We start from the raw sequence: 25,148 nt of genomic DNA on the forward strand, positions 1-25,148 counted from the left end.
GTTTAATTCCTGGAATATTCGTCGTATGTACAGTCGGCTGGATTTGCATTGCCAGCACCCATAGGCAACCGAGAGGGGGGTATAGCGGGTGCTCCCTCTCCTTTCCTGAGAATCAAAGCTCGGCCACTTACCTAAAGCAGCGCTGTCCCGATCCTGCGCAAAGTGGCAGCAGCAACCTAAAAGAAATTCCTTTCAGGGCCTGCAGTCTGCAGCTGCGTGCTCAAAGTCCTGCCCTCAACTCCCACACTGGTTTCCTGTTACTATGGAAACTCATGTGAAAGGCAGGGCCTTAAGCTTGCGGCTACAGGCTGCAGACCCCAGGTTGAATTTCTTTTAGGTTGCTGCTGCTGTCACTGCACAGGATCAGGGCAGCGCAGCTGCTTTAGGAAAGCGGCTGGGAGGAAGACCCTGCTAGAAATATAACAACAGCGGCAACGCTCTGGCGCCTACCAAAATTTGGTGCTGGATGCACCTTCCTACATTGCATATGCCTAAATCAGGGCTTGTGTACAGTTATTTGAAGCATGATGTTACTCTACTCTATGGCGATCTTCTGTACTTTGCATTTATTTACAGCTGAAATCAGAGATGTGCTGCTGCTAATCAATCTCCCCCCTCCCCCATGATGGTACCCCTGATAAAGCCTTGGGCCCTGTAGACTTGGCAGGGAATGAAAGTGCAAAGTCTGAGAATTTTATGGGAGATTAGAACTATCTGCCTCTGAACAGGCAGAAGAAAAGGCCAACACAAGGGAACTGCTGCTCTAGGGGAGAAAGGAATGGCAGGTCCTGGTGGTACTGCTATTCTAGAGCTGGACAGGGAATGTCCCAGTGATACTAGTGTACCCCTGCTTAACCTATGTGGAGGATCCGCCAAGGACCAGGGACCATGCTTTAGCAACCACTAAGTTAGAGCTGGGGGTGGAGTTGTGGGTGGAGCTTGGTTCATTTAGTGATTAATTTTGTAGAAAAAGATAAATAATAATGTCTCTGTACAGTATGTTACTGAAATCCCAGCTAGAATATTGTAACTAATTCTCAGGCCGATACAGACGGTGCGCTCAGCCAAGCGCACTGTTTAGCCCCCGTTTGGCTGCGTGTTTTAGACGCACTATTATTACCCCTTATACTGCAAAAACGCGCGGCCAACCCCCCCGAAGCTAATAGTGCCCATCACATGCAAATGCATATTGATGAGCCTATTTGTTAGTTAACCCCAAATTCAGCAAGTAAAATGTGCGGCCAAGACGCACATTTTACTCTCAGAAATTAACACCTGCCCAAGGGCAGGCGTTAAGATCTAAACAACCCAAAGTCACAGATAAGCTGCTGGGCTCCATGGACTTTTGATCTGACCCAGCATGACACTTTTTATGTTCTAAATTAATTTTGGAATCTTAGTAGTTTGTTTGAACTTCGTAATCAGATCGACTGTGATACGGTTAACAAGACATCTCACACTGCCACACTGAGAGAACGCAATTCCATGCAGCAGATTTGACCCGAGATCTCTGAACTTCCTGCCATAATCCAAGACCTGGCAAATGGTTGCATATCATGGTCAGATGTGGAAACCAAGTATCCACAAAAAGGACACAGTAGAGGAATGAAAATGCCCTCCCTCCACCCCCAAAGGAATGAAACTAAAGTGCTGGCCACCTCTCCAATGTTCTTCATGCTGATGAAGTTCAGCACGGGCCTCTTCCACTAATAAGAAGGCACTAGGGATGCGCTATTATCCCTAGCGCCTCCCTATTAGCGCATCACCTAATTTGAATAGAGTATCGCGTGCCCAGGAGGGGTGCCTGGGCGTGCGTCGGGAGAGCAAGTGCTCAACATGGAGCGCTGGCTCTCCTGCTCCTTTTACAGAATTGGCCTGTCTGAGAGGTGAAGATGATCTAAGGAAAGGCTACCAAAATGGTACATGGCCTGCATCAAAAACCATATAAGACTTAAATATCTAACTATATATAACCTTTGGAAAGCAAGACAAAAGAAATATCATAGACATTCAAATACATACAATTAATAATGCACAACCTTTTTCAGAGGAAAGAATGTTCTAGAATAAGAGGTCACAGTATGCAACTGAAAAAAGGTGCACTCAGATCCAGAGCAACAGCTGGGCTCTGCTTACAGCAACAAGAGAAACCAACAATGGTGCTTAAAAGTGTATGTACTCCTTTCTGAGAACATGGTAACATGCATACCTCTTCTTCCTAGCTACAGCATGAGTCCCAGAATGTAGTAATTAATTAGCAACATATATAGCTTTGTGCAACACATGTATCAAGAGTTTAAGATTTGCCTTACTGGGTCAGATCAAAAATCTATCAAGCCCAGGTTTCTATTTCCAACAGTGGCACATTCAAGTCACAAATACCTGGTATGATCCCATAAGATTGACAGATTACATGCTGCTTATCCCAGGGATAAGCAGTGGATTTCCCCAAGTCCGCCTTAATAATAATAATTTATGGACTTTTTGTAACAGTTGTCATCCATAGGTTGCTCCAGAAATGAGTGACTTAGTGCCAGGGGAGTCAAATTCATGCTACCAGCGATAGAGGGATTTCTGCCTAAGCCAGCCACCTTACCTTCAGGGTGAACTCTCTGGGGCTGGTGACATAAGTGGCATAAGAAGCAAGGTTCAACACCAGCATAAACAGTGGGCTAGAGAAATGGAGCAGGGTGATGAACAGGAACCCGGGAACACAGGAGGAAGAAGAAGCAAGAGCGCTGAATGTAGAATCTGAAGATGAAGTAGTACTCTGGAACCAGGGTACAAGGACCAGAAGGATGGACCAAGCTCTAGCAACTGATTGCTGAGACTGTCATAGTATAAATACAAGCTAATTTAGGAAACAAAATGGCCATTGGGGGGAAGCGAGGAGCACAGAGCTGGGAAGACTTTACAGATAGTTCAAGTGGCTCACAGCACCACCTGCAGGCTGGAAAAGCACTCGGCAATAGATCTTTCAAGGATGACCGGACAGCCCCTTGTGTTGCTTAGCAAGAAATTTCTTCAAAGGATGAGATACATGGAGGTCAGGTGCATCAACCTAAGATCTTTTTTGAGGCCACACCCTTCCAATGGACCAAGTACTGTACTAGGGTATGGGATACTCTAGACTCCAGAATCTCCACAACCTCAATTTCAGGTTGGCCATTGACCAGGACTGTATTTGGAGGCATTCCTTGCTCGTTGAACGGATCTGGCTTAGCCAGCTTTAACAAAGAAGAAGTAAAATGAGGTTGATATCTTAAGAGTATTGGGAAGCTGAAGGTGCATGGTTACTGAGTTAATTTTCTCAATAATGGCATATAGCCCTATGTACTTAGGGCCACGTTTAGCACAAGGGAACTTTAGACGTAGATTTCTTGTGGACAGCCAGACTTTGTTACCAGCCTGAAACTGGGATTCACATCTACGATGATAGTCGGCGAATTTCTTCTGCTGGGTCATGGTTTTCTCCAAATTAGTGTGCACTGTGCCCAAGTTTTCTTTAAACATCACACTAAGTCATTGGTTGCAGAAATTTCCATAGCTAGAACAGCAAGAGGTAAACAACAGGATGTGGGTCATAAAACTGTGAAGAATGGTGAAACCCCAGAAGATTCGCTAACAAGAATGTTGTGAGCAAACTCAGCCCAAAGGAGCAATCTGGCCCAATCATTCTGATGAGCAGATATGAAACATCTAAGGAACTGCTCAAGGTTGGTCCTCTCCATAAGGCTATTTGTCTGGGAATGGTATTCTGATGAAAAGTGCAAATTGATATCAATGTCTTTACAAAAGCCCTCTAGAATCTGGCAATTAATTGGGGACCTTGATCCAATAGGATAGCGGTTGGGATTCCAAGTAAATGAATCAACTTCCTAATAAAAATGATGGCCAGTTGAGGGGCCAAAGGCAGCTTAGAAATAGGGATAATGTTGTATCGGCCGGCCACAGAGCTTGCGACTGGCCTTCCTCACCTGCTGCGCCACCGCGGTGGGGACGGGCCCCGGCTCTCTGGTGGAGGGGAGGGGGTACCTCTGGTGCAGCTCGCTTCTTCATGGTCTGGCATGCTGCTGGTGTGCCTCGGGGAATAATAACCCCATTTAAAAACATCTGGGCAGCAAGCATCTGGAACAAAAGTTCACCCAGTAGGAACCCCTACAGGAGGTTCCTGGATCAAAGGTTCCAGATTAATTTTCTCCATCAGATCACTCTTGACTGTGTTTGTGACAATCCTGGAGGCTGGTATAATGGGGACTTTATCACAAGGTTCTGGAGTCTCCTCAGAGAAAAACTGTTGCGACAATGCATCGGCCTTAACATTCTGTGAGCCATGGAGATAGGAGATGGTAAACTGAAAATAAGCATAGAACATGGCCCACTGGGCTTGCTGGGGGTTCAAATGTTTCGCAGCTTCAATATAAAGTAGATTTTTGTGATCCAAAAGGATTGTAATCAGAAAAGTGGCTTCTTCCAACAGGTGTTTCCACTCTTCCAAGGTCCACTTAATGGCAAGAAGTTCCCAGTTTCCCAAATCATAGGAGCATTCCGCAGGAGAGAACTTTTGGGAAAGGTAACCAAATGGTTGGAGCTGAGAATCTGGATCAGGTCTTTGTGACAAGACTGCACCTCCACCAACCTTAGAGGCATGATAAAAGGCTTGACTGGATCAAGGTGATGCAGAGTTGAAACGGATACAAAGAGTTGATTCAGTTCTTCAAAGGCCTGCTGATCTTCAGGGTTCCAAGTATTCTTTGGCATGCCCATATGTGTAAGGGCAGTAAGTGGAGCCAATACTTTTTATTTTATTTATTTATTTATTTCCAGGCTTTACATTACCGCACATTCAGAAAAACTGGTTAGAGTGGTTCACAAAGGCAGAAACAAACATAAAATCATAAACAATAATAATAAAAATAATACAATCTTACTCTAGTAAAATATTAGGTGACTGATACTAGTAACCCTATTATTGGAGAAGTTTTGAATGAAGCACCGATAATAGTTAGCAAAGCCCAGAAAGCGGAGTGCCTTGAGGTCCAAAGGTTCTCGCTGATTAAGTGCTGCAGTTACCTTATCATGGTCCATCTGAAACCCTTGAGCTGAGATTACATACCTCAAGAAGTGGACTTCTTTCTGTTCAAACAGACATTTCTCAAACTTGGCGTAAAGCTAATGCTGACGAAGACAAGAAAGGTCCTCTATTATATGCCGCCTTTGGGTGGCTAGGTCTAGAGAGAAAATAAAGATATCATCAAGGTAGACCACTACAAATTGAGAGAGGACTCAAAAAACATTGTCAAAGGCTTGGAACACAGCAGGAGCATTAAAAAGTCCAAAAGATATGACTGTAAACTCATAATGTCTATCCCTAGTATTGAAGGCAGTCTTCCATTCATTGCCCTGACAAATCCAAATGAAGCTGAAGACTCCCCCAAGTCCAGGTTGGTAAAAACCAGGGCATCCTGAGTCTATCAAAGAGTTCAGAGATTAATGGTAGAGAATATTGATCCTTAACTGTGATCTGATTGAGGCCTCAGTAATTGACACAGGATCTGAGGGCACCATCCTTCCTTTGTACAAAAAAGAATCCTGTGCTGGCAGGAGACTGATAGTTGAATGAAGCCTTGATCCAGATTTTCTTGAATATATTTGGACGTGTCCTTAGTTTTTAGGCCTGACAAGGGGTATATCTTGCCAGATGGGGCATGGTTCCAGGAAACACTTTGATAATACAATCATACTGCTGATGCTTCGGGAGAATCTCTGCTTGATTTTTGCTAAAAACATCTGCAAAAGCATGGAACTGTGTTAGAAGGCCTGGGGGTATTTCTACTATAGAGGCCACAAGAGGGAAAGCTGAAGATCTGGAACACAAGAGGAGAAGCAAGAAGGAGAACAAGAAACAGTCTGTCCTGAATGCCAGTCATTGAGTGGGTTATGTAACTAAAGCTATGATAATCCCAGAAGAACCATATAGGATAGCAATTCAAGGACCCAGAAAGAAATGATTTCAAAGTGCCATGTACCTACTAGAAGATTCAGTTCTGCAGTGCCCTGCTGCATCCCTCCTTGGTTCAGGGGCTGACCATTAATGGCAACAATGGAGATTGGTGCAGGATTGGGTTGGATAGGAATCCCATGCTAGCAAACAAAAGTCCAATTAATGAAATTGCTGCTGCCCCGGAGTTGATAAGGGAAGGATCTTCATTGATCCTGATGGCCAATGCAAGGATACTGAGACTGAGAGATACTGAGCCACATGACTGAGGGACTCTTTAACAAGATCCAGAGGAATCTGCTCCTGTGAGACTGAAAATGAACTGTTGACCGGACCTGTGTTTACTGTTTACTTGGTCAAATTCTGACTACATGTCCTCAGTCAGAAGCTCCAGCCGCCTCCTGTGATCTTTCCCCATTTGGGAAAGACAAGTGCAAATACAGTCCAGTTCCATAGGCTGCTCAAATGGTGAAACAGGATTGGCTTGTAAGACTCATAGCATAGGATTAGTGCTCTGATTGTCGTTCACTGAACAGGCATCCAGACTAGACCAAGAAGATCAGAGAATACAGTTCTGAAGGCAGGGCTTGCATGTCAGCTCATTCTGAATCCAATTTGCTAATATAATCCAGAAGGCTGCAACAAGAGCCTCATTATTCCAGCTTGTTTCTGCCTCAATCACGTGGAATTCCAAGGTGTACTGCTCCACAGTACTGATTCCTTGATTTATATCGAGAAGGGAGGTAGAAGCTGAAATCAAGTTGCCTGGGTCATCAAAAATGTATTTAAATGCCATAACAAAGGTATCACAGTCTGAAATCAAGGGGGTCCTGTTTTTCTCAGAGTGGGAAGGCCCAGGTCAAAGCCTCCTCAGTCAGTAGTGAAATTATGCACGCCACTTTCAATTTATGGTCAGGGAAACAAGAGGCCTGCAAAGTAAAATCCATAAAGCGCTGAATCAGAAAGCCTCAACAAACTTCTGGATCTCCAGGAAAGCGCAGAGAGGTTTCCTCTTGGGGCTCCTTTTATGCTTATGCTCTGTAGCTGGAAGGGGTATAGGAATAGAAGAGGGCACTTGGTGTGACTGTGGGCCTGAGAGAGGTTTCAGGCTACCACATGAACTTGCTCCTGTAAATTTATCAGACAATGGGTCAGTTCTCCCACACATTACTTCAACTCCTCTAGGCATTTACCTTGGGCTACCAGACATGCGGCCAATTCATTGGAGTCCATACTGGCCAGAGCTTGATATGATGATTGTTGTCCATAAGCTGCCCCAGAAACTAGCAGCTTAGTGCCAAGGGAGTCAAATCCAGGCCATGACGAGAGGGACTTCTGCCTAGGCCTGCCACCTTCCCTTTGAATTGAGCTCTCTGGTGCTGGTGGTTGGCGAGGTATAAGAAGCAGGATTGGAGCCCAGCACAAAGAGGGGACAAGAGGCCTGGAGCAGAGCAAAGAACAGGAACAAATCAGGAATCTGGGAACCCAGGAGGGAGAACAAGCAAGAATACTAAATGTAGAATCTGAAGGCAAAGAAGTCTTCCAGATGCAGGAACGCAACTGACTGCTGAAACTGCCTCAGTATAAGTACAAGTCTATACAGGAAACAAGATAGCCAGCGGTAGGAAGTGAGGAGCACAGAACTGGAGGACTAGACAGACAGTTCAAGTGGCTCACAGTGCCACCTGTAGGTTAGAGAAGCACTCAGAAAGATTTACACTTTTCTTCTAGAAACTTGTCTAAATCTTATTTAAACTCAGTTACACTAAGGGGTAGATTTTCAAAGGGGTACGCGTGTAAGATACGCGCGTACCCCCCAAAAACCTACCCCAAACCCCCCCTGCACGCGCCGAGCCTATTTTGGATAGGCTCGGTGGCGCGCGCAAGCCCCGGGACGCGCGTAAGTCCCGGGGCTTGCAAAAAGGGGTGGTCGGGGACGTGGTCAGGGGGCACGGTTAGGGATCGGGGGCGTGTCCGGGGGGGCGTGTGGGCGGTCCGGGGGCGTGGCCGAGTGCCCCGGCCTGTGTTGGGGCCTGCCGCGCCAGCGCGCGTAAGTTACTACTGCCCGGAGGCGGTAGTAACTTCTCCGATAAAGGTGGTGGGGGGGGGGGTTCTAGATAGGGCCAGGGGGTGGGTTAGGTAGGGGAAGGGAAGGGAACGGGCAGCGCGCTGGGCTCGGTGCGCACAAGTTGCACAAATGTGCACCCCCTTGCGTGCGCCGACCCCGGATTTTATAAGATTCGCGCGTATGTTTTTAAAATCTACCTCTAACAGTTTTTACTACATCTTTCAGCATTCTAACTTTAATTATGCATTGAGTAAACATTATTTTCTTCTATTTGTTTTATATGTATTACCTAGTAACATCATTGCATGTCCCCCAGTCTTTCTACTTTTTGAAAGAATAAACAACCAATTCACGTTTACCCGTTCCACTCCACTCATTATTTTATAAACCTCTATCATTTCTCCCCTCAGCCGTCTCTTCTCCAAGCTGAACAGCCCTTACTTCTGTAGTCTTTCCTGATAGAGGAATCATTCCGCCCCCTTTATCCTTTTGGTCGCCCTTCTCTGTACCTTTTCTAATTCTGCTATATCTTTTTTGAGATGCGGTGACCAGAACTGCACACATATTCAAAGTGCAGTTGCACCATGGAGTGATACAGAGGCATTATGATATTCTCTGTTTATTCTCCATTCCTTTCCTAATAATTCCTAGCATTCTAGTTGCTTTCTTGGCTGCTGCTGCACACCGAGCAGAGGATTAATCAACAAATTATCCACCATGACACCTAGATTCTTTTTCTGGGTGGTAACTCCCCATGTGGGACCTTATGTTGTGCGGTTATAATTTGGGTTGCTCTTCCTTGCATCACTTTGCACTTGGCCACATTAAATGACATCTGCCATTTGGATGCCCAGTCTCTCAGTCTGAAAAGGTCCTCTTGCAATTTCTCACAATCCTCTTATGATTTAACAACTTTGAATAAGTTTGTATCATCAGCAAATTTAATCACCTCACTTGTTGTTCTCATCTCTAAGTCATTGATAAATATGTTGAAAAGCAGTGATCCCAGGGGCACTCCATTATTCACCTTTATCCATTGGGAAAACTGACCATTTAGCTCTACTCTCTATTTTCTATCTTTTAATCAGTTCCCAGTCCACAATAGGACATTTCCTCCTATCCCATAACTTTTTAATTTCCTCAAGAGTCCCTTATGGGTTACTTTCTGAAAATCCAGATACACAGTACTTCTTCATCTTCCCCTTCCTTGAGGTGAGCTTGGAAGTTCTTTTTAATCAAGTGAGTGGTGCCCATGTAATTAAAATTGTTTCTGTAGATTTAGACCACATTTTCTTGCTTTCTGATTACATTTCTTGGTACCTGATATTAATAATGGTGATTTTGTCATTTTTTTCCCTTTACTACTATCTCTAGCATCAAGCTTTTTATGGGTTGGTCTGGGAATGAATAATTATGAATTACACAAAGAATGTGTGTTAGAAAGAGCAACATTAACTGTAAACATAAAGTAAGAAATTGGCTGGGCAAGGCTTGGTTGATTTGCTTGACCCCTCCCAAACTAAAAAAGCATTCCACTGCCCCTGATTGGGTCCCCACTTCCTGGGGTCTGGAGAAAAGAAAATCTCAAAGTGGCAAATACAAGTTTTAGTGATAAAAAATGCCTGCAAGTCGGTTTGCTTGAAATAGTGCATCTTTTTTTTTGAAAGATTTAATTTGCATCAGAAGTTCTATAGCAAAAATTCATGCAAGCAATAGCTTCTAGGAAACGCACATCTTCCAATGCCTTTTATGGAATTGATTTTGATGCTTTGAAGAATGTTTCACTTGAGAGAAAAAAATAGGCAATCTAGCTACAACAACCCCTTTTCTTTTATTCTATCACACAGAGGCTGCCAAAAAAATCTTCAGCACCCTTTCTCTACCTAAAAAACATTAGATATGTTTTACCCAGCAAAAGTCAGATTTAAAGGAATAGGGCTCTCCTCCACTCCAAGGCCTGTTGCTCTCAATTACCAAAATATAAGCAGAACAAAGAAACCATCAGCCAGTTTATGTAAAATATTTTTATTCACGTACACAGTAATTCTGCACTAACAGCATAGCTATGCAGAAATAAAACACATCAAGAGTATATATGCATCTTTCCCTTTTTGTTATCTATGCTTAAATCTGAAACCAGAGAGAAATTTACTTATGAGCGTAAGCAAGAGAACCCTCCAGGGCATCATATCTAGGTTCTGTTGCTCGTCCCATCAGCACTCGGCCCGCGCCCAGGCCTGCTCACCTCTCTATGACCTCCGCAGGTCCCGGGTTGGCCTCCCCAGCAGCGGTAGCGAATCCAGCTAGGGCTTGGCGTCCCGCGGCGGCAGTCACCAGACCTTCCTCTTCCAGCCAGGCCTCACGGTGGGGCTCGGCGTCCTCCATGGCGTTGTCCCTGCCCCTAGGCATGTGTGCGTGGACCACCCGGCCTCTTAAAGGGCCAGGGGCGAATCCCAGCTCCACAGCGCGCCCTGATTAGTTGCAGCATAAAAGGAAGTTCCTGCCATCACTTCCTTGCCTTGGCAATCGGGTCGATCACATCGTGATTTCCAGTTTGCCTATGCGTTCCAGTCTCTGTTCCAGTCTCGTTTCAGCCTTGTTCCAGTCTCGTTCCAGTCCTGTTCCAGCATCCTTCTTTCCATCCATTGCTGCTACCATGTGACAGGGACTGGCCAATGGCACTGATAGCCCCTGTCACATGGTAAGGGCAAAGGGCCATCGGCGCCATTTTGATTAGTGGCAGCCAACAGCCTGAGAGGGGGACATCGCTCCCAGGACCCCCGCCTGTAGTCAGAATTTGACCAAGTAAACAGTAAACACAGGTCCGGTCAACGTTCATTTTCAGTCTCACAGGAGCAGATTCCTCTGGATCTTGTTAAAGAGTCCCTCAGTCATGTGGCTCAGTATCTCTCAGTCTCAGTATCCACCAGGGACTTTAGGCAAGTTTTGGGGAGGTCGGGAGGGTGGGGGATTGTAAATAATTAGATCTGAATGGTTAGGGTGGGTTTGGGGTTTTTTTTTCTGTGTGCCCTTTCTCCCCCCCCCCCCCAAATGATAAGAAAACCACACAACATTTTGTGGGGTTTTCCTATCATTTTCGGGGACCCCCGATACATGACGAATTAGAAAATATTGTACGATATTTTAATTCATCAAAAAAATGATGCACATCCCTATTCTGTATACATAAATATGCAAATTATCTTCTCCCCCACTCCACACTTCACTGTAAACCCCATGGTGCTTGGTGTTATCAGATTCTTCCAGTAACACCTAGCTGGTGAAATCGCTACCAGCTAGATTCTTTATAGAACGTAGACCAGTGTTTTATTGCTGGACAGCACACCCTTTGCATAACCTTGTATATATACAAAAACTTTATATAACATCCGTTATTATTACTATTTAATTAAGATTATCGGCTTTTCTGCTCTAGGCTAGCTGCAAATGACCATTCCACATGCTGCCACAATTCATTACTAATTCCAGTACATAGACTGACTCATGAAGACTTCCACATAGTGCTGCAAATCCTGATTTTTTCAAACTTAGACTACTGCAACTCTCTTCTACTCAGAGTACCTAAAGATCTTATTAAAAAAAAAACCTACAAAATTACTACAGTATGCTGTAGCTAGACTCCTAACAGGATACAGGATCTTCGATCACATCTCGCAATCACTGATAGCTCTGCACTGGCTACCAATACACTCCCGAATCCATTACAAAGTCTTAACATTAACATATTCCTCCATCCATTCTGACAACACTAGCCTGGCTGGGGTGTCGCTACAACTATACAAGTCACAGAGATCACTAAGATCTCATAATAAAGGATTACTAGCTGCGCATTCATTACAATATTTCCTACCTGCCTCACAGCCAAGGCCCGCCGACTGCTCCACACAATCGGCGTAGACCCATCGGGGTCAGGAGCCGCTGCAACCGCCTCGTTCATCCCCTCCGCGTCCGGATCAGAGGCCTGCCCACCCCATGATGTCACCAGCTGTGACCGGATGGCCCTTTAAAGCACGGCACCCACCGCAGGCATCGTGAACCCGGCGTCACGCGCCAAAGGTGTGCAAACAAGGAGCAAGCCGCTTGGCACGTCCCTTAGCACTGACCCTTACCGCTACCCTTGAAGCTACACAACCTAGCTCACCACCCTTCCCTTACTCTCAAACACCTCCTCCTTCTGTTAGTAATTGCTCTAATTTTTACCTTACAATAACTGGGTTCCCTCCCTCTTCGACTTACTGCCTCTCCCCCACCCCTTCAGTTCAGTCATCCTTGCATCTCATTCCCCACCCTCATCTATCTTTGCCTCCCCCATCACCCGCTCTCAACCTTGTTATACTCCCACTACCAACAGCCCTCCTCAGTCTACACTCCCCATCAGCCAAACATGATTGCACGCCCTATTCCTATACTCAAACACTACACTACCAAACTCAGAAAACCCCTCTTAACCCATCCTACCTCTCACCCAAGATCCCTGTTGCCAATTATGTTATCCCCTCTCACACAATTTCTTGGCCTCACAGCTTTCTTCCTCATACTCTTCAACTCACAATCCATTGTTAAAAAGACTCCCATACTCAATGACGTCCTGCTGGATTGCAAACCCGACATCTGTGCTATAACCAAAACTTGGCTCAAAGAAATTGATACAGTATTCTTAAACCAACTCCCCACGCACATATATGACATCTTCTCTATACCAAGGCCTAAAAAAAGACAAGGAGATCTCCTACTAGCAGCTAAGAAAGACCTTAAACTAATATCTCAGACCATCAACACCGCACCCAGGTTTGAAATTGGTCTCTTCAAATCATCACAACTAAAAGTATGCTTAGTCTACACCCCCCAGGTCTCCTTGATAACAACTCCTCCCCCCTCATCGAATTTATAACCGAGAACATAATAATGTTCTCGGTTATAAATTCTTCAATCTCCAGTTCAATCTCCAGTTATAAATTCTTCAATCTCCAGTTAGACTCCATGCCACTTTCCCCCACATGCTATGGGCTTCAAGCAAATTATAACCATCCCCACACACAAAGCAGGTTATTCCCTAGATTTAATCTTTATAAACTCTTGCTCCCTCTCTACTAATTCTCCCTCCTGTACCTCTATCCCGTGGTCTGACCACTCACTCATAAAAACCAATCTATCAATAAAGAATATAGCTACTCCCCTTCACACAAACAATAATACCATCCACTTCAGAAAACCCAGCACCAAAGATGACCTAATCACTTCCCTTAACAATGCCCTTGATAAACTTGATCTAACCGATGACGAATCTGCACTCTCCTTTTGGAATAATCTCACTATCAACATCGCTGACAAAATCTGCCCGCTATCTACTATAGAACTAAACCCTTCTCACACTACTAAAAAACCCTGGTACTCACCTGAACTAAAAAAGCTTAGACATGACCTAAGAATCAATGAAAAGAAATGGCGCAAAGATCCCTCCCCTACCCAGCTTGCAGTATTCAAATCCTCCCTGCACATCTACCGAGCGACTATCCTTAAAACTAAGCAAGACTTCTAGGCTCTTAGAATCCACAACTTGCAATACAATGCCAAAGCCCTATTCTCATACATCTCTGATCTTACTAAAACTTCCCCCTCCCCCATATCTGATGAAGACTCCAAAACAAAATGTGATGACCTCGCCCACTTTTTCTACTACAAAATCTCTAAATTTATGCTACGTTTTCCACCAGCCACCTTACACACAAAAGCCTTCCCAAAATACCCTCATGCTACCCTGAACTCCTTTGAGACCACTTCCTCCACCGAAATAGAATCACTCTTAAAGAAAATTAAACCCTCATCACACCCATCCGATACCATCCCTACCAAATCCCTCCTGTCCATCCCAATCATAATAGCCCAACCCCTAGCTGATATCATCAATTGTTCCCTCACTCTTGGAAATGTTCCGGCTTCTTTAAAACAAGTCATTGTCAAACCCATACTAAAGAAACCAAATCTCGACCCTAATGAACTGGCTAACTTTTGGCCAATCTCTAACTTACCCTTCCTTGTAAAAATTCTAGAACAAATAGTAAACCTCCAACTCTCTGACCAATTTGGCTTCCATAAATTCTTCAGTACTGAAACCCTTCTAATCTCACTCACAGATTCTCTCCTCAAAGGTTTAGACAAGGGCCACTCTTACATTCTTGCATTGCTAGATATATCATCTGCCTTTGACACCATAAGCCACAACATCCTACTTAACCGTCTCACCAAAATAGGCATTTCAAGAACCCCACTTCACTGGTTCGAACCTTACCTAGATAACAGACACTACAAAGTCAGAATAGGTAATAGTGAATCCAAAGCAATTAACCTAACTCGAGGCGTTCCCCAAGGCTCCTCCCTATCCTCTACCCTTTTCAATATTTACCTGCTGCCCCTTTGCCAACTCCTCTCCAATCTAGGTTTTACACACGTCATTCATGCTGACGATGTCCAAATCCTTATCCCAATTACAGACTCTTTATCAAAATCCCTCAAAACCTGGGAAAGCTCTCTCTCTTCGATCAACAATCTCCTCACTAACCTTAACCTCGCACTTAATACATCCAAAACTGAACTCCTTATGATCTCACCCCACCACAATATCATGACCCTCTGTGAAATCAACTCCTACTCCCCTCAATATCCATCTCACAACATGTACGAGACCTAGGCGTCATCATAGATAATCCACTAAACCTAAAAAAATTAATTAACTCTACCATGAAAGAATGCTATTACAAACTTCACATTCTAAAGAAACTAAGACCCCTCCTCCACTTCAATGACTTCTGCACAGTTCTTCAGGCCACTATATTCTCCAAAATCAATTATTGTAATGCCCTCCTTCTAGGCCTCCCCAAAACTACCATTAAACCACTCCAAATGCTACAAAATGCTGCTGCTAGAATCCTCACTAACACTCGCAAAAAAGATCATATCATGCCCATCTTAGAGATCTACATTGGCTCCCAATCTCTTTCAGAATTCTCTAGAAGACGCTCACAATCATATACAAAACTCTACACAACCAAAATATGCACTGGCTAAACGACTCCCTACACTTCCACACCTCTAATAGATCCACCAGATCTTCCTATAAAGGAACCCTACACACACCCTCTCCTAATCTCACCCATCTTATCTCCACAAAAGAATGTGCACTATCTATTGCAGGACTTCAATCTGGAACTCTATGCCCCCTGACCTACACCAAGAACACTGCTCACAGAAATCTAAAAAAAACCCTGAAAACTTGGCTTTTCAAACAGGCCTTTACATAATCCCACCCACCCATGTATGCCCTCTCCACATTGTATTAATTAATGCTACAGCGCTTACCTTTTCTATGCAATTGTTCATGTAGTTATTGCTATTTGCCTTGCCCCTTTTCTTTATCATCTCTTTATTATCAACCTGATCTATACATGATGCAATCCACCTCTTGGGTCCTGTGATATTATCTTTCCGTGTTACCATTCCTTAATAATTTTACTATTGTTATTGTTCAACCAGTTCCATATTATTGTTATTGCTCAACCAGTTCCATGTTATTGTTATTGTGCAACCAGTTCCATGTAAACCTCATTCATTGCTGTTATACCTGTTTCATGTAAACCAATGTGATGTGCAAGCGAATGTTGGTATAAAAAAACTTTAAATAAATAAATAAATATAATATAATATGGACACATGAAATGAATGTAATTGTCTACCAATTATATTTATGTCATGATATAAACTGCTGTGATCTTCATTTGGAACGACGTATATAAAATGTCTAAATAAATAAATAAATAAATAAATAAATAAATAAATGTTGTTCCTACCATAGACCAATCACTGTAATTATCTTTTCTATAGAATTTGCCATTAACATTGTTGGATTCGTAGACCCTTGAGCCGACTAGGACAGATGAAGACGCACTGTGGGAAGGCCCTCAGTGGATGTCAAAGCCAGGAGGTGGCAAAGGCAGGAGACCAGGAGGATCTTTACCACTGGAGACCCGAGGTCCCCCCAGGAGGGGCCCGTGAGGACCCAGGCCACTTGGACTTATGAGCGGTCTCCTGTGGGCAGGTGTCGGAGGAGGAGTTCCAGAGGATAGAGGAGAGTAGAGCTGGAGCCAGGAGGCCAACTGGATCTTCACCACTGGAAGCCCGCGGTCCCCCCGAGAGGAGCTCATGAGGACCCGAGCTGCTTGGACTTAGGTGAGACCTCCTGGACGAAAGCCGAAGTCAGAAGCCAGTGGACAAAAGCCGAAGTCAGCAGCCAGTGGACGGAAACCGCAGTCAGAAGCCAGTGGATGGAAGCCGAAGTCAGAAGCAAGTGGACAGAAACCAAAGTCAGAAGCCAGTGGACAAAAGCCAAAGTCAGAAGCCAGAGAACGAAAGCCGAAGTCAAAAGCCAGGAACAGCAACTAGCAACTCTAGGAAGAGTGAACCTCGTTGCAAGGCAAGGAGTGGAGCCATTTGCAGGGTTTAAGTACCCTGGGAGCGTCAGATGTCACCTCAGGGCAGTGCTTTACTTTCCCGCGCTGGCCCCTTTAAATGTTGAGCCCCTGCGCGCACGCGTGCCTAGGGGGTGGGGCCAGCCACGGAGCATCGGCGGCATCTCCCTCGAGGAGGGAGCGCCGCGGCAGGAGCCAGGCAGGCCCATACAGGGCGAAAAGACATCACAGCGGCCCGGACTGTCCCTGAGTTAGGTGGAGGGACCGGGGCATGGCCCAAGACCGCAACAAACATGGCTCTCCCACATTTTCTTTCAAAAGAGGACAGATATCTTAGAAGTATCCCTCTAACAACAGCCTATGTGTGTGTACACATACCCACCCACAATATACTAATCAGCCTTCCACTTGTACTCTGGGCTAGTAGAAAGTCCCTCTGCACACCACCTAGCAGGTTTCTATCACTGTGTTTCATCAGCACTGCATCCTGAATCTCCTCTGGACTCTGCTGTTCTGTGTCTGTCTGCCTCTCCCTCTGGATAGTTGTTGCTCCACGTCTGTCTGCATGTCTCTCATGTCCCCTGCTCATCCACTTGTGTCTGCATTCTTCATGTCCCTTGCCACTCTGCAACTGACCAAAGCTGTCTCATGACATTGCCATTTGATGTTCATCTGTATCTCTTTCTGGTCCCATGCGTCTCTTTCATGTTCCTCGTTGTTACTCATATGTCTGTGTCTATATTTAGTACCTTGCCATCCCATCTGATTTCTTTCTCCCACTGGACCCCCCACTGTCCAGGGGTCACTGTCCTTTTCTGTTTCCTCTTTTAGTCCCATCACATCACTCTACTGCCATGTACTGGGGCTGGAAACATCAGGCGGGACTGAAAAAACACTTTGCCCTTTCTGTAATCTAGATCCAGAAATTCATGAGCATCAAATAAAAACCATTCTCTTCCTGGTACTGTTAATTTGTCTTTATTTATTTATTTTACAGTAATTTCTATTTCGCAGCATTACCAAAAAAATTTAGATCTAAGTGCAAGTTGATTACTTTATATTTATTTATTTATTTATTTGAGTCTTTTCTATACCGGCATTCGCGAAGGGAATCGCATCATGCCGGTTTACAAATAACAAGGAGTGAACAACAATAAAGTGATAAAAAAACATTAACAAGTGCTAAAAGAAGGGAAAATTGCAGTTACAATAAAACAGGGACATATTTCAACTTGGAACAGAAGAAAAGGAGATAGTAATTTAACAGTGAAGAATAACTGGGAAAGCCTGCCAGTTTAAAAGGGATTGTACCATTGATGGGATTGTCAAAACTGTTGATTATCCTGAAGGGTGTTCTGGGTTAATTATATTGATTTTGGGTTTGATTGTTGTCTGGATTTGTTGTTGTTGTATGTCATCCCATGTACCTGATGACATACAACAACAACAACATACATGTACCATGTATGTTGTTGTTGTTGTATGTCATCCCATGTACCTGATATCCAGCTGCTATGCCTCGGTTGCACTGTGGGCCAGTCTCCTCTCTTATTCCCCTGTTCCAGTCCAGGCTGGCACATCTTTACCAGACTGGGAATCATGCACTCCATTTGTCCTTAAAAGTAATACCAGGTATATTAATTGTACCTTTGGTAATTAAAGTTTTCTGCTTCCATGTTTTTGATTGCTGCTCTCTGCCCTCTCTCTGCTGGTACTGTGCTCTCCCATTTCTCCCTTCCACCTATTTAACGTTCCTTCAGAACTGCTACTGCTAAATCTCAGAGGCCCTCCACCCCGCTTCGATTACTTTTGAATTTTCTCTCCCTTCTGGTTTGTTCTTTCCTTTACCCCCCAAACCCTCCAAACCTCCCCCCCCCCCCCCCCCATACTTGCTCCAGGAGTCCAATTATGCGGCCCACGCCCTGACTTGGCTAGGCTTCCTGTCACATTGGATTCTAAAGTTTAAGGGGCAGGAGAGTCATAAAAACTCAGTGGCTGTCACCTCTGCTGCACATCCCCTATTCATGCATTCTCAGGGGACAGACTTAGCTACCTGATAGGCCAAAGCTTTCCAGCCTCCGCCTCCTAACAAGTTTAGAGATGTCATAGGTTACCGTTCCTCCTCCATCCTCTTTAATGCTGCGATTAGTCGGCATGCCTCTGGCTCTTTCTGATTGGTCGAAGAGTGCCCTCTTCTGGTCAGTATAGTCCAGTAATTGCAGGTAAATCCGCAGCCTTTTCGTTTTTCCGCGTCTATTGGCTCAGCACGTCTGCACGAACCAGCCGGTCTCCGGTTACTCACGGGCACAGTAGCAGCCCGGCGCTCTGCCGTTTCAGCACCAGCGTCGAGGACAGCTCCTTCGGAGCCAGGGCCAGCGCCCGCACCAGCGCTTCCGCTCTGCAGCCAACCACCTCCGGTGCTCCACCTCAACAGCTTCATCATCACACTACGATCACCCTGGCCCTGCCGCCGACTGTAGGCCGGGAATTCAGATGGAGACACGTCCCTTCCAGGCACAGCAAGCAGCTGGAGCCACAGCTGAGGGATTGCGGCGGGAGAACAAACCAAGGTGAGATCTGCACTCCATCTCTGCCTGTTTTAGCAGGTTCCAGCAATACAGCACACCTACCGAGTGCACCAACCTGTATTTAACAGTTTTCTCATCCTTCTGTTCGCCCATTGTTCAGTGCCCCTTTATTTTCCTTTTTATCCTCTGACTTGTTACTACTTGCCTAGGGGGACATCCATCTTCACTTCTTCCACCCAGGACTATTTCTCATTATCCTTTCCTCTTTCCCCATCTCGATATGCACAGAAATGTTTAGATACATTTAAGTTTAACTTATTCATCTTTTCCTTCACTCCATATTTCTAGCCTTCATTATCCTTTTGCTTCACTCTTCTTCGGCCTGAATTCAAACCAAGGAATGTTTCTTTCTCATCCCCTCCCTATTTCTCTGTGCAGCACACTACAGAAAATCTATCAGTTCCAAAATAACATCTGTGGTTCCCTATATCTTTTCCTAAGGAATCGCCATTTAACTTCCATTCACATACTTATCCCTAGGAAGCTCTATCCTTGTTTCCCTCCATTCCTTTCTCTGACTATCCTTTCATTTATCATATCCTCCATCTTTACTTCTTCCTGCCAATTGCTTTCCATCCATGTTACATTCTTTTTTTCTATTCAGCCTTCTTTAATCTCACTTAATCTCTGCTCTTCCCATCATCTTTTCTTGGACATGAGCACAAGCAAGCAAAATTATTTTTTGCCTGTATCCTAAAAACAATTTTCATCCATTTCATAGGATGAAAGGCTATATTTTAGTAACATTCATGCAAAACAATCCAAATGGATTAGCAAGAAAAAATTGTATTTATTGTCACTTCAAAATCGTGTTAATCAAATCTAAAGTTCTTTCTGTACTCCTGATCTAGGCTACAGTATATAGTGTGATAATCTGTATCTACTTGCTGATCTCCATAGAACCTTAAGACAATTTTCTTTTATATTGTACTTTAATAAATGTAATTCTTATTAGTATGAAATGTATATGTTTAAGCTTATGGTACCAAATGTACCTGTGGAAGATTAAGATACCCTGGTATTTTTGTTCGGCAGTAATTGAACTATATTCCAGAATTAGCTGTGGCTATTTTGCACTGGTATGGTATTAATAAGTGAACTGTGGAGATTTTATTGGCCAGATGTGCTAAGAGATTTTGTGCCAATATGAAAAATGCTTAGTAAAGGATTTAGGCTATATATACACAAAAAAAGATAAAACATATATATATATATATATATATATATATATATATATATATATATATATATATATATGTACATTTGGCAGGTGAAAGCTTTCATATAATTGTTTATAGTGTTTGTACATCCAGGATTAGCTCTGAAAGTTCCAAATTTCTGTGCCATGGTGTGCATTTTTCAGATTGGATTTTGTGTATTCATTTTACTTATAGTCTTGCATGAGCATTGGTATTAATATGTTAGCTGGACAGCTCACTTAGTTATAATGACAGGCTACTGCTAAAAATATAAAATATGTAGTGTCCATAATACTAAAGTCTCTTAAAACCTATTTTATTGATCTTTTAAAATACTAGTCCTGATTCAGATATGCACATCAGAAAAAATGAACCAATCAAGCAGAATAGCCAGTTAAGACATCTCCCATATGTATTTCCCCTTTTCAAGGGAGATTTGTGCAGGCAGCAAAGGGGGAATCCAATCCAATGTGTTCTATAGCTGTGGTCAGGATTGTGGGGCTCCATCTCCACTGTGGGTGTAGCTGAGGATCATTTAAAAACTGTAAGAATTACAAAGTGCCTCATTAATTAACCAAATGAAGAACTAAAACTATTATAGTTTAACTTTGTAACAAACCCCTCTGTGACAAATGTTGATTAGAAAAAAAGAGATTTTGACACCTAGGGTAATTCTTGTATATTATTTTTTCTTGCACCCATATTGTGTTATATCATGTTCTCTCTATAACAAGTACATTTCTTGGCTCTTAGATTGGTTTTTTTTTAATGTAGAAGGACTATTATATATGTTTCTGTGCTACTAATGCTAAAGCAGATGTGAATAATCAACATAGAATAGCTCATATAAAATAAGTTAAAATATAATATTAAAAAAGTACAAGTGAAAAGTTCACTGCTAGTTTGCTCTGAACTTTTTTTGACCTAGCAGTTTCCCTCTTCAACTTTGGACTTCCAAGTTAATTGGAATTAGCCCTATTTGGGCTATGGCACCATGTAAGAAAATTTGTGCTAAAATCAGAGTTAGATTTTAACAGGTGTTTTATTTTATTCACCTGCTAAAAGGACTGGTCCCTTTGGGATCCAGTAAGCTAATGACATGCCAGTAGACCATGTGTAAAAGCATGCTAAACAGTTTTTTTTGCTCCATGGCTATTTTACATGTGATAAGCTTAAAACTCACAGACAAAAAAAGATAAAACAAGCCATATGTTCTTATGTTCCTTTCTCCCTTCTACTTTGGCCTGATGTTGGACTGACCGGATGAGTCCTCCTTTCTTCCCATATAGTCTGATCCTGCCCCCCCCCCTAAAAAAACATAGACGGGGCCTAAGCCAAACTCTCCCACTCTCCCTCCCCCCCAAAGCATGCCAAACCTCTAACCTTAAAAAAATAGTAGCGTTGAGTCAAGTCTGGTCGGGTTGGATTGCATCAGTCCATCGGTCTGGTGGGCCCTCCCAGCCCCCTCATTATCAACAAATAAATCGGCCTAATCTGAACTCCCCCACCTTCCTGAACCCCCTTCTATCCATCGGAGCCCTCCAAATCCCTCCTACCCCGAAAGGCCCTACCTCCTTCAGAAGGCTGTTCTCACAACTGATAGCCGATTGGTTCCTCTCCCGTACTATGAAATGACAGTGAAAGCTGTCCTTTCACTGACAGTTGACAGTAGAAGACCAATTAGCATACAGTGAAGGAGTGAATAAATTAATATTAAGTATTGGGCTGAAAAACCTGTGTTAAAACGGGAGTTAAAACCTGGGTAAGCCAGTGCAACTTATTACATTGACCCCCATGAACCTTCATTAGCAAATACCTGGGTTTTTTTTTTCCTTATTCCTCCCCCCTCCCCCACCATCACCTTCTTCTAGGTCACTCAGTAGCTTCAGGCTATGGTTCCCTATGAAGCACTGTCACCTGTGCACCCTAAGTATGATCACTGTACGATGATTGAGATTCTCTACTCCCAGGAGCTATGAACCCTGCCTCCACAGCCTCCCCAGTCCCAGAAGGATTGAGGAACATAAACCGGCTTGGGAATCAACCCCATATCTCCTTTGTGGCTGTATAAAGTACTGCCACCGAGATATCAGACAGCTCCCGTTTTTGCTATGTTAAATTTTGTTTCCCATCCACAGGACTTGAAGTAGTGGTTAGAGAACTGAATCAGGAGAACTTCTTGGATGCAGGCCCAGAGCCTATCCATCCCTCACTCTCTATATGAACTTGGACAAATTATTTTATCTCTTTCTGTTTCAACTGACTTAATTGTAATGGGATAGTAATAGCAATATTGTTCTTCTATACCTTACCTTCTTTTGAAGTTGTTATGGACTCCAGCTATCAAAAATGTGTTTCTAGTGTATTCACACTTGGGATCCTGTTTGAACAAAATAAAGACCCTGTGGATATTCTGTTGGGCACTTCTTACCCTGAATACATGGTTGAGATGCCTCTAAACACATGATCTAAAAAGAAGACAAAAAATGGTCTGTAAGGTAGCTGCTATAAAAATGTCCTCTACAAGGTACACTCATGATCCTGTGTCATGTAATCAGTTTTGGTTCAAACTGGGCAATTTCATAATTTTCTGAAAGTTTCAACTTGTTACAACCAAACACAACCTGAGCTGATAGGAATATGAAAGCAGGGCCGGCACATCCCACAGTGCAAGCCATGCACTTGCAAGGGGCAGCGGCCTGAAGGGAGCTGCGACCTGGGGGCCACAGTCAGCCCCAAGATAAAGACAATGCAGCTGACGCCGACACCACCACCACCAGGCCCCACCAGGAGGCCAAGAATAGGAAGAAGCCGCGTGGAAGTTGCTGCGGGCCGCCTGGTGCTTCTAACCTGCTGCGCGGCTGAGAGCAAGTAGCTGCAGGGCTGCCCTGCGGTCCCAACCTGCCAAGCAGGCAGAAGAAAAAAAAGACTGCAAAGTGATTTCCAACCTTCCCTTTGGCAAGTGAAGAAGAGGAGGCCCATGGCTGCCAGGAGAGTCGTTGGTATGTGTGTGAGAGAGGGAGCCAATATGTGTGTGTATGAGCAGGAGGGAACCTGTGTGCAAGTCTGAGCATGTGTATCTGAGCATGTGTTTGCATGTGTCTGAGCATGTGTGTGTGAAAGGGAGCATGTACATGTGTCTGTATGTGTGTGTGTGTGAGAGAGCATGTGTTTGTGAAAGAGAGCACTGAGTCCGGTGAAGAGGCCAAGCTCTAGGGTTGATGGATAATCTAAATGGTTCTTTTTGAGCAATAAATTCTGTAGTTTATATGAGGAAAGGTTGTGGTATCCAAGCATAAGGGGTTCTCTGAACGGGTGGGAGTCAGGGCTTGCCACTTCTCTTCATGTGTCTGAGCATGGGTGTGTGTGAGAGGGATCGCGTGTGTGTGTGTCAGCATGCGGGTGGTGTGTGTGAGAGAGAGGATGTATGTTTATGTGTCTGAGCATGCATGTGTGTGAGCATATGTATGTGAGAGAGGGAGCATGTATAAGAGCATATGGTGTGAGAGAGAGATCTTGTGTGTGTGCGTGTATATAAGAGGGAGCATGTGTTTATGTGAAAGGAGTGTGTACATGAGAGAGAACATATGTTTGTGTGTGAATGTATAGATAGATATCTATATCTATGAGAGAGGGAAGAGAAAGCTTGTACATCCCTCTCCCACTAATCTATGACAATCCGCGGGTGACTGGAAATAAAACATTCCCAGGTATGGAGAACATGAATCCTTATCCTTATTAGTTTTTAGTTTTAATTTTTGGATATTATTTGATGTGTCTGCTGTTTTGAAATATTTTATTGGTATTTAGGCAATTTAAAACAAATTTTATATGAGTTTTTAATTACTGGATCTTCCATTCATCAGCTGTTTTGAAAAATTATTTTTATTAGTATGTTTATACTTTCGTGGATTACAAACTGGTTAAAAGACAGGAAACAGAGAGTAGGATTAAATGGTCAGTTTTCTCAGTGGAAAAGGGTAAACAATGGAGTGCCTCAGGGATCTGTATGTTGAGTAACGGAGAGCGAAGGAGCTCGAAGAGCGAAAGAGCCAAGAGCGAGAGAGCAGAAAGCGAAGGAGCGAAGGGCGAAAGAGCGAAAAGCGAGGAAGGGAAACGAGGGAACGGGAACACGGGAATGAGGACGAGGAACACGCAAGTGGAACCCAACAAGCAGGAAAGAAAACAAAGGGAAACAAACAAGCAACCAACACACACAGCACAGACAATACAAAACAGAGAAACGAGCAACAAGCAAGAACCAACAAGAAGCACCCAGAAACACCAAGAAGACCTGGGGGAGGGAACCCAGGGTGGGCAAAGAAAAACCAGCAGAACCAGTAGGGGTGCAGGCACCTCCTGCAGGTCGAAAAACCCCAATCTGGCAACCAGATGACAAAAAGTCTGGAGCAGGCGCCTCCTGCAGGTCGTTCCAAAAAAAGAATCCAGACAGCTGGCGCCTCCAGCAGGTCGTGACTATGGCAAACTGGCGCCTCCAGTAGGTCGTACACATAAAATCCTGAAAAAACTTTTCCGGTCCCAAAGACAGTCCAGGACATAAACAAGACTCAAGGAACAAGGCAGGTCCATCGCTGAAACAACCGTCGGGTACATGGCCTTGCATTCTGTTGTGTATGGGGGTGTTTCGTGTGCCCACGGGCCTCAGCCTGACCCAGACCTTCAAGGCCGAGCCAAGGGTTGATGGTGGCTCCGCATGGCTGACGGTCTACCCTCCGCCAGGCCAGCAAGCTCCCAAGGCCAACATCCGAGGATGTTGGAAGTTGAATGGTCCTCCGACCATTCCGAGCC

The 25,148-nt window shown here is 44.1% G+C and overlaps 1 protein-coding gene across 1 annotated transcript in view; it reads left to right on the forward strand.

Moving 5' to 3' along the window:
• The first annotated feature begins 19,045 nt into the window (after nt 1-19,045).
• DISP2 (dispatched RND transporter family member 2) overlaps nt 19,046-25,148 on the forward strand; it is a 65,508-nt gene continuing 59,405 nt past the window's right edge. The window contains 1 exon segment of the mRNA XM_029597443.1: nt 19,046-19,122. Coding sequence (XP_029453303.1) covers nt 19,046-19,122 — 77 coding nt within the window.

This window comes from Rhinatrema bivittatum, chromosome 4 (assembly GCF_901001135.1).
Source record: "Rhinatrema bivittatum chromosome 4, aRhiBiv1.1, whole genome shotgun sequence".
In the NCBI taxonomy this organism is placed as follows: Eukaryota; Metazoa; Chordata; class Amphibia; order Gymnophiona; family Rhinatrematidae; genus Rhinatrema; species Rhinatrema bivittatum.